Source organism: Gavialis gangeticus, unplaced genomic scaffold (assembly GCF_001723915.1).
Source record: "Gavialis gangeticus isolate Ggan-Ray unplaced genomic scaffold, GavGan_comp1, whole genome shotgun sequence".
In the NCBI taxonomy this organism is placed as follows: Eukaryota; Metazoa; Chordata; order Crocodylia; family Gavialidae; genus Gavialis; species Gavialis gangeticus.
This window is the reverse complement of record NW_017729032.1, coordinates 218,288,433-218,297,218: the sequence shown is the minus strand read 5'-3', so window position 1 is coordinate 218,297,218 and position 8,786 is coordinate 218,288,433. Positions and strand designations below refer to the sequence as shown.

At 45.3% G+C, this 8,786-nt stretch overlaps 1 protein-coding gene across 1 annotated transcript; it reads right to left on the bottom strand.

Moving 5' to 3' along the window:
• Positions 1–258: 258 nt before the first annotated feature.
• Positions 259–6,097, bottom strand: MIS18A (MIS18 kinetochore protein A). Its single transcript, XM_019525423.1, has 5 exons — positions 5,810–6,097; positions 5,658–5,724; positions 5,308–5,430; positions 3,207–3,300; positions 259–1,383 (listed from the first exon to the last, which is right to left on the bottom strand). The coding sequence occupies exons 1-5, from the start codon at positions 6,042–6,044 to the stop codon at positions 1,291–1,293; spliced, it is 612 nt and encodes a 203-aa protein (XP_019380968.1). The 5' UTR covers positions 6,045–6,097; the 3' UTR covers positions 259–1,290.
• Between the last annotated feature and the right edge of the window lie 2,689 nt (positions 6,098–8,786).

The following is an 8,786-nucleotide window of genomic DNA, read 5'->3' as shown; positions in this document are numbered from 1 at the left end:
TGACTTCTTCTGTAATCTCTAAGCACATGCTAGACAAAAGGAATGATTACTTGAACTGGGAGATCTATGCTCAGAGGTGGCAAAACCTTGGTAAGGCCCCAGGCCAAGAATCTGGTTGCTGACACATCTCATCTTGTTCCAAGAGGTAAGCAGCAGAGACAGGTTTGGGGCTGAGTGATACCTCTGAAGGTGTGGCAGAACCAAATCCAAGTGAGGGAGTGTTACAGTCCCCCTCCTCCCAATTAAACTACTCACATCTCCTTTTCTTTCCCATTTTATTGAAAATCTGAATATTCACATTGATTGCTCAATTCTCCTGGTTTTCCAAACAATTTTACAAGTATACAACAGTATTTACAAAGATATTAAACTCAAATAATTACACTATTGACAGTGCAATGAATTAATACTATTTCAATTCAAGTATTATGTTTTTTCACATCTAATAAAGTTGAAGACCTATGTTTAAACTCCACTTAGCTCCATTGCATGTTTGTTTTCTACATTTAGCTGAAAACAAGATACTTCATTCTCTTTTCAAAACATAACAAAGTATTATAAAAACTGAGTCACCCTAAGGCTTCAATGCAGAATCTGCCCCAATTGAGTCTTCTAACTCAATGCCAGTCAAAGGAAAACTATAACATAAAGATTAATCCAACTTTCATTCCTCCAGGGCTCAGGGTTGGTTTATTACTTTAGTTTTAGGGAAATGTCATGATGCCAATTCAGCAGATTATCCCAGATAACTACCCCAATCTCAGATGCTGACAGAAGGCCTGCTCAAAAATTATGCCATTATGCTATGTTCACTAGACTGAAATCCAAATAGTGCAAATCTGCTTCAGGAGCAGTTATCTAGGCAAATCTTACATGGGAGTTTTTCAGCTTCCCTGCCAAAACAACATTAAATCCAATGTAGCAAGTATGTCAGTAGAAAGGAATATTCTGCTCCAAGAAATCTGAGTTGTATCTAGCAATATTACAGTTTATTCAGAGCAAGTAATCTATATATTAAAAAAAATTCAGATCACTTAATATGTTAACAAAAAACTTTACAAAAAAGAAGAATCTTATAAAAAACGTCTACCTAGAAAGAGAAATTGAATTCTTGAATAACTTCCTTTCAGTTACCAGCAAAAAACAGAAGCCTTCATCCTAGGAAGGGTGTTCTGTTCCATTAACAAAAATGATGCAGTTTTCACTCGTTTCCCTGGAAGGACTATATCATACTCCAGATTCTGGAGTTTTATGGAGGGCCAAGTTTTGCCATTCTCGGTATATTTACTTTCAGGAAGGTTTTCCACCACTGTTATGAAGGGCTGCAAAACCCGATTCAACTACAGCCAGTCTTGTTTCCAGTACTTTTAATAAAGTTTCTGCCTGATAAGAAAATTGAGAAAATGTTGTTATACAAAAGACGAATTAATACTGCAATTCTAATTCATTGAGAGTTACATACTAGAAGTAATTCATAGTAATTATATAAAAATCAAGTTGTTCCATTCCCACCCCCCGCCGCAACATATAGTTCTGGGTAAACTGAATAAAAAAGGAGTTGAAATGAAAAGATGCATGTTTTGCTTTGATAAACTAAAGGAAAAATATATGGATAAAGGCAGCTAACATATACTTGTTAAGGGAACCACTAGTCATAAAATATTACCTGTAGGGAGCACCTATGCATCCAATCAGGACTAGGTATTTTTCTTGAGAAAACTTTTTCAAATTTTATAGTGCAAGAGTGACATTGTAGCCATGATGGTCCAGAAATTATGCAAATGAAGCATTTCTTCAGGTGATATATTTTATTGGACCAACTATGTAGACGGGATAAAGTTGGACAAGGTTTTGAAAGCAATACATTCTTCCTCAGATGACCATGTCTAACTCTATCCTAACTACATAGTTGGTCCAATAAAAGATACCACCGTAAGAAATCTATTCCTTTCAAATTTGAGAGAAATTTAAAGAGGAAGATGCTGCGTTGGGAAGAGAGAGACTGTTACGGACCCAGAAGTAGATCGGTCTGAAAATTATAACAGGGGACAGAAAATCAGGCACAGCACTTAGGTTACTGGTAGATAATCATGAACTTTACAATTTCCAAAGCTGTCTAAATCCAAAAGAAAGATATTTCTTTTTTCATTCAACACCAAAAAATTACTGTATTTACCTGAATCCAAGACAGCTTTGAATTTATGATGATGCCCCAATAGTTAGAGTCTGTACATGGAAAATTATATTTTCCTATCATTTTCTATATACACACACAATCTAATTATATGGGGGTTGTCTTAAATTCACCCCTGCTACTACTGTGGCAGGGAAAGCAGCACTGAGAATGAAGGAGGGGGCACAAGGCTATGGCCAAACCACCCATCTTGCCCTGCTCCCAGCCACTGGCCCACCCTGACGCCTGCCCCTCCAACTCCTGCCCTTCACTGGTCACTCCTCCCTGCTTGCTCCCCAGCCACTCCCATCCCCCCACAAGCCCTGCCCCACCTGCCTGACCTCTTGCATCCCTGCCACCATCCTCCGTAACCCCTGATGCCCCCCTCTGCCACTTACCTTCTGTGGGTGCCCTGGTTCTGGGCTTGCCAATGGCAGCCTTGGAAGGCTTGTGGTCTCCCTAACGTTCCCCCAAACCTGTATGTTGCAGGTCTCCCCCACAGCCCTCTCCTTTCTCACAGGTCTCTCCTGTACCCCCTCCCCTGCTGCATGAGCTACCCTGTCCCAGGACAGGTGGCTACTAAGCTCCAGTTTTACTTTGGGCCCAGAGGTGGGGCTGTACCAGCTGCCTGCCTCAGCCCATACTCAGTCTAAAACTACTCTTCTACATGAACTCAGAAGTCTCATTTACCAAAAAAACCCCATTTCTATAGTTTCTACTTTGTAATTCTGTATATCAGAAGATTTTAAAGTTGGTTTACATATGAAAGTGAATTCTTAAGGCATGGAAAACTTAGGGACCAGAACCTCTGGAGACAAGTGCTCTTCCTTGTTATAAAGAAAGGTGGCCAGAAATCCAGAGATAAGTTTAATTAGCAACTTCCATTTTTTGCCAGAACTGTTCTTGGGAGGAAAGTTTTCTGGACATCTAACTTTCTGAAACTGGCTGAAATTAGAAGCGGTTATGTAGAAACACTATATGGAAGTTTTCACAGTTGTAATGAACTTTTACTAGCTTAAAAACTAAATCTTACCCTGTCTAGTGCCTCTTCCAAGCTACCTCGACTTTGAAGAGTTAAAGGCTCCTCCTCAGTTACAGCTTGCTTTTCTGATGATCCTAGGATGTAACTGATATAAAAGATTTAATTATCTAATATTCAGTCAAAATGAGAAATAACCACACATACCCAGCATTTTTTATAACACCAGTCAATGCAATTAGCTGAAATAGAGGATGGTGCTAGTTTGTCAATCTGTAAGCCAAGAAGAAAATGTAGTTTTGTAGACCTATTATACAACAAGCATACAAGAATTCCTTATTGTCACTGATACAAATTAACATGAAGAAAGAGAATGAACTACAGGGATAACATAGCACAGGGGGAGTAAAAACATGTAACAACAAAAAAAAAAGTGGATAATGCTATTCAAACTTCTGAATCAGAAGTGTCACCTATCCAACCAATCCCTAAGTTAATGAGAAACAGAACAAAGAGCCACATTATTCAAAGAGCTAACATAACTGATACTGACATAATTGATCCAAGATTTAATTACTGAAAAATATTTTAAAACCTTCTGTTTAAAAGCCTGGCTTTCTGTAGTGTTGTTAACGCTGTAGGTGCATCAACCCTGACCTTCCGGATTTAAGCCCAAGGAAGCTAATACATCACTACAGGTGTATTTCTTCACCCAGTTTTCAGCATGCTAACTTTGTCCTTAGACTGGTAGTTAAGATGCATTTCCTCCAAAGCAGTAGTTCTCAACATTTTTAAGACTCAAAACATCCCTTCATAACCTGAATCAAGTGGTACCCTATTTAAAAAATGAATATCAGTCAGTTTTTAACTACAGAAAAATGACTGAAAAAGCAATTTCAAGCAATCTCTTGCAACACACTCAGAAAGATCACACCAGGTCAGAAGGTTTTTGACACTGGATTCCTATTTGAAATCTCTGGGTTTACTTTGTGAAATGTGTACGTGTTTGTGCACTTAACTTTACTAACATTGCAGTGCCCCACAGCACCTTTAAAAGGATCACATGTCACCTAGGTTGAGAACCACATATCTAAAGGCTTGTCTTCACTTAGGTCTAATTTGATACTTTGGTACTTGGTCTTTACGTACACAGACTTCCGGGTAGGATTGCAGCCAAGACACCGTCTTCCAGTCTTGTGTATGAAATGACACTAGATGTATTTGAACTATTTCATGAATGAACACCTACGTTATGAAACTATCAGGGCTCACCCCACATCAAATGCAGAACTTTTCCATATGCCTAGCATTCCAACATAGGCAGCAAAAACAGAAAAACACATTTCTTAAACTAAAGGAGTGCAGAGAAGCAACCAGTAACCATCCCTACCCTTTCACAAGTGTTGTAAACTCCTGCATAGACAAACAACCTCCATTTCTGACAGTGAAGCAATCTCATTAAAAGGCAAAAATACATGCATGCTTATCTGACAAGAGGAACTGTGGCAGGGGTGGGCAAAATGACCAATCGAGCCGGCAGCCAGACTCCATTTCCCAGCAGCCCCTGCCCTCATGGCTAGGGCAGTTCTCCATGGAGACCCCAGTCCTGGGGAGGTGCTCAGGCTGGGGTTGCCATGGAGACCAGCCTGAGCCACACCAGCAGCATGTGTGGCAGAGCAGCTGAGGGGGCTGCTCCACAGCTGCCGGGAACAGGGATGGGGGCAGCTTGCTCTGGAGCCAGGGCAGAGCCGTGATCTGTAGCCTGCACACTCCAGGCAGAGGCGTGCAAGCAGGGGACTGTGGTTCTGGCCTGGCTCTTAGCAGCAGTGACAACCTGGTCTGGAGCTGGGGCAGAGCCACAATCCCCTGCTCAGAGTGTGCAGGCTACAAATCATGGCTCTGCCCTAGCTCTGGAGCAAGCCGCCCCCATCCCGTGTGTGACAAGATGCCAGGAGCTCTGTCACACATGCTGCCAACGTGGCTCAGGCCAGTCTGCATGGCAACCCTAGCCTGAGCTTTCCCGTGCAGGTGCGGCTGGGGTCACCATGGAGACCAGCTCAAGCCATGCAGGTGAGGGCAGCCGGGAGCTGGAGTCCACACTGCCTGGACCCGGCTCGCAGGCCAGACTTTGCCGGTCCCTGAACCACAGTCTTACCTTTCAATAGTGTCAACGTTGAAACAGAATAAATCTCTCTTGTAGTCCAGGTGTTTGGGGGTGCATCTGTAGATGGTCCCAAGTATCACTGAGCATCCAGAGCACAGCAGCGTTTCAATCATGCTACAAGCAAAATACTTATCACTAAATTAACAGACTAGACGTCAAGAGGAATTTTTAGGATGACGACGATTAGTCAAATACCCACTTCTGGCCTTCTCGCGTCCACCCCCACTGTGGGCACCTTATACAAAGAGGCTGCACAGCTAAGGGGTGTCAAAAGTGCAACTGGCTCTGCTCCCTACGACAGCCATCCCCCGAGCCGGCCCCCACAGTGGTCACTCACTCACCAGCCGTACTCGCCGGGCCGGCTAGACAGTTTCTGCTCCGCATCCACCAGCACGTTGGCGGTGACATCTGCAAGGGAGAGCCAACCATCACCAACCGTCCCCAACGGTCGGGTGGGGATGAGGGGGACGGAGGGATGCGGGGCAAGACTCACTGCGCAGCATGACGCAGGACCCCTCCTCGTCGTTGGCCACCCAGCTCAGCGTGTCGCCCACGGGCCGCTTGCAGCCGGCGCAGAGGAACACCATAGGCAATTCCTCCCCTTCCTCCCCCTCCCCACCGCCGGTCCGCCCCGCCGCCGCTGTCTCGGGCCCGCGGCTGCTCTCCAGCCCCAGCACGGACAGCGAGTCCACCGCCAGGCCCGGCGGTACAAACGCCCCAGCCGCCATGGCCAACTACCCGCCCAACGGCTGCCAGCGCTCCCCAGCCAATCAGCGAGTGCCGGCAGCGGAAGTAACGTACCCGCAGCCCTCAACTTCACGGCACAGCCCCGCCTCCCCTTCCGGGAGCGGAGACAGGAGTACGCCCCGCCCCTTCGCTGCCCGTCACTTGACCAGCGGCCTTGCCGGTCAGGTCGTTAGAGGCTTCGCGCGTCCTTGCAAAGGAATGGCTGGCGTGCGCATGCCGGAGGGGTCGGTGTTGGGTGCAAGGCCATCTGGGCCTTGCTTCAGTAACATTGGGTTTTATTTATTTATTTGGTCTACTAAAAGATATTGCCTCCACCCAAAGACTTCGCCTGCCTTTCAGCATTGCCAACTCTCAATATTTGTGGCAGTCACTCTTAAAGGCCATGCTTCAGGGTGGTGCCGCCATCCCTCCACTAGCCAGCCATCCTCCCAACACCAGAGGATGCCTGGCTAGCAGAAGGCCAAAGGGAGAACAGTTAATTCCCTCCCTGGTTTCTGTTTCCTACTTTGTATACACTGTACCCATTTGTTCAGAGTCAGTCTTACCACAGCTTCTTTACAATTAATTCGTCTCCCTGGTGTATACAGACATTTTGCAAAGCCCTGGAGACAACACTATGTTCTCTTAAGGAGAGAAGAGTATGATTGTAAACCCCCAAAGTACTGGACAGAAGAATGGACCAAAAACTACCCTGATCTGTGGGGTTCCATTTCTGTTTTGCCACAGATTTCTTTGGTGACCCTGGACCAGTCACTGAGGCCTAGATCCTCAAAGGGTTGTACTCAACTCCCACTGAAATCAGGGGACTTCAGGCATCCAGTTACAGTGTAGGGTCTGCGTGGAAGTCTCTGCTCAGTTTTCGAACAACCAAATGCAAACACTACTCCTCTACTTTGAAGGGAGTGTTCTGAAAATGTGTGTCGAAGACTGCAAGGTGCTCAGATACTTTGCTGCAAAGTGGATCACGGATCTAAGATAGAGAGGTAGATGCATATTTTGACCTTGACTAGAGTTAATTTTAACTAACCTGATGCCAACTGCTCTATTTCTAATTTCCAGCCCATGTTAAAAATAAGTGCTCCCGAGAACGGCACGTGCCCCCAGCAGCTTGGGGGGGGGGCACAGCTGCACTGGCAGCGGCAGGAGCCCGGCAGCGATGAGTGGGGAGCTCCCGCAGATGCCACTGGCACTATCAGCAGCCAGGGGAGTGGTGACAAGTGCTGACCAGAGGTTAGTGATCATGGGCTGGCGGCAGGCTGGCAGGGAGTGCACCCCCTTTTTGCAGGGGTGCACTTCCACACTCAGGGGGTGCACGTGCACCTACTATGCGTCGCCCCTTAGTGCTACTTTACAGTTTGTTTATTTTGGAAATGCTAGCAGAGTTCCTACTTCCACTGTATTCCCTTTGCTCCAGAGGAAAAAAAAATGTGGCGTTGTTTAGCTAGATGGTTTATAGTAACTAAACCTATTACCAGACTGTCTCCTTTGAGAATGAAGTTTTCCAGTACCTGCATCTAAATAAATTGCCATCTCTGATTTGAAAAAACATGGTGCATCTCATAGTCCTAAGGGACAGAATTAAAAGCTAATAGAGGGTCTGTTTCTCTGTTAATGTTAGTCATTTGTGTGCTAATAAATTAGATTGAGCCTGTATGTTTGTTTGTGTAGGCACTTCAAAGGTTACTTTTGGCAACATCAAATCTATTCTGCTTCTAGGCTGATGGGGCGGGGCTCTATTTTTATGTTGTTTTTTGGCAGAACCAAAGGGGTGTTAAAACACAAATATTTTTAATATTTCATACATAATGTATAGTCGCTTCAATACTTCCTTATGTTTATAAAGTGTTTCATGGGGTACCTTAGGGGTCTGTGTATGAGATATTCAGTATTGTTTTTAGTGTATTTTATATTTGGTGGGTCAAGAATATCTCTTTTGTTGTTGCTTGGTACTCTTTGAGAAGAGTTATAATTTAGCTTGGGTTTTGTTCAATCTTTTACTGTCTACCTTGCATCTGTATCAGTATAAAACAGTGTGGGAAGTAGTACATATTTCTCTACCGAAACAGTAGATGACATGCATAAATTTGGTAGAAGGTAGGTGTCTGACAAAGTAGGTTGTTGCCCACAAACATTCATGCTGCTCTGAACTAGTTAGTCTCTCAGGACATTTTCACACATGCTCCAAGGGTGAGGGAGAGGGCTCTGAGAGTTGCTCTAATTAAAGAACCCAGAGCATCTCATGTATCAGCATCCCCATGCTTCCAAATGGTGCCAGGGGTGCTTTATCTAAAGCTTGTTGAACAAGTTTTAGTTAAAGTGTCCCCACCATCATTTTGTAGTGTGAGGACGTTGATACATGAGATGTGGAGGCTGGCTAGAGCACTCTAATTAGCATTCTTCAGCAGACTTGATATCAAGTCTCCTCCGATGTGCTGTAATTACAGTGTATTGAAGCAGCCTCCCAGCTCGTGTACAGGCACCCTCAGGTGCCACCCTTCTCTGCCTTCTGCCCAGTGGTGTACCATGGGTCTCCAGCCCCCCAGGGGCCAATGCTTCCATTTGCACTCCCCCCAATCCATGGCCGATCACCAAGTGGGGAAGAAGGGTCCCCCAACACCCGAACACTAAGTGGGAGCAGGGCCCGGGGGCCAATTGCCAAGCCAGGAATCACCGGTGGCAAAACCGGAAGTGCCGCCAGGGGACCGAGTACCCCTTCCCCACCA

What these genes read in the sequence shown, in the direction of transcription:
- MIS18A (XM_019525423.1), bottom strand. Translation starts at nt 6,044, where the DNA reads ATGGCGGCTGGGGCGTTTGTACCGCCGGGCCTGGCGGTGGACTCGCTG. An exon ending in CGGCCCGGCGAGTACGGCTG is followed by an intron (nt 5,431 to 5,657) that starts GTGAGTGAGTGA and finishes TTTTGCTTGTAG; the next exon opens with CATGATTGAAACGCTGCTGT. An exon ending in AACGTTGACACTATTGAAAG is followed by an intron (nt 3,301 to 5,307) that starts GTAAGACTGTGG and finishes CTTTTATATCAG; the next exon opens with TTACATCCTAGGATCATCAG.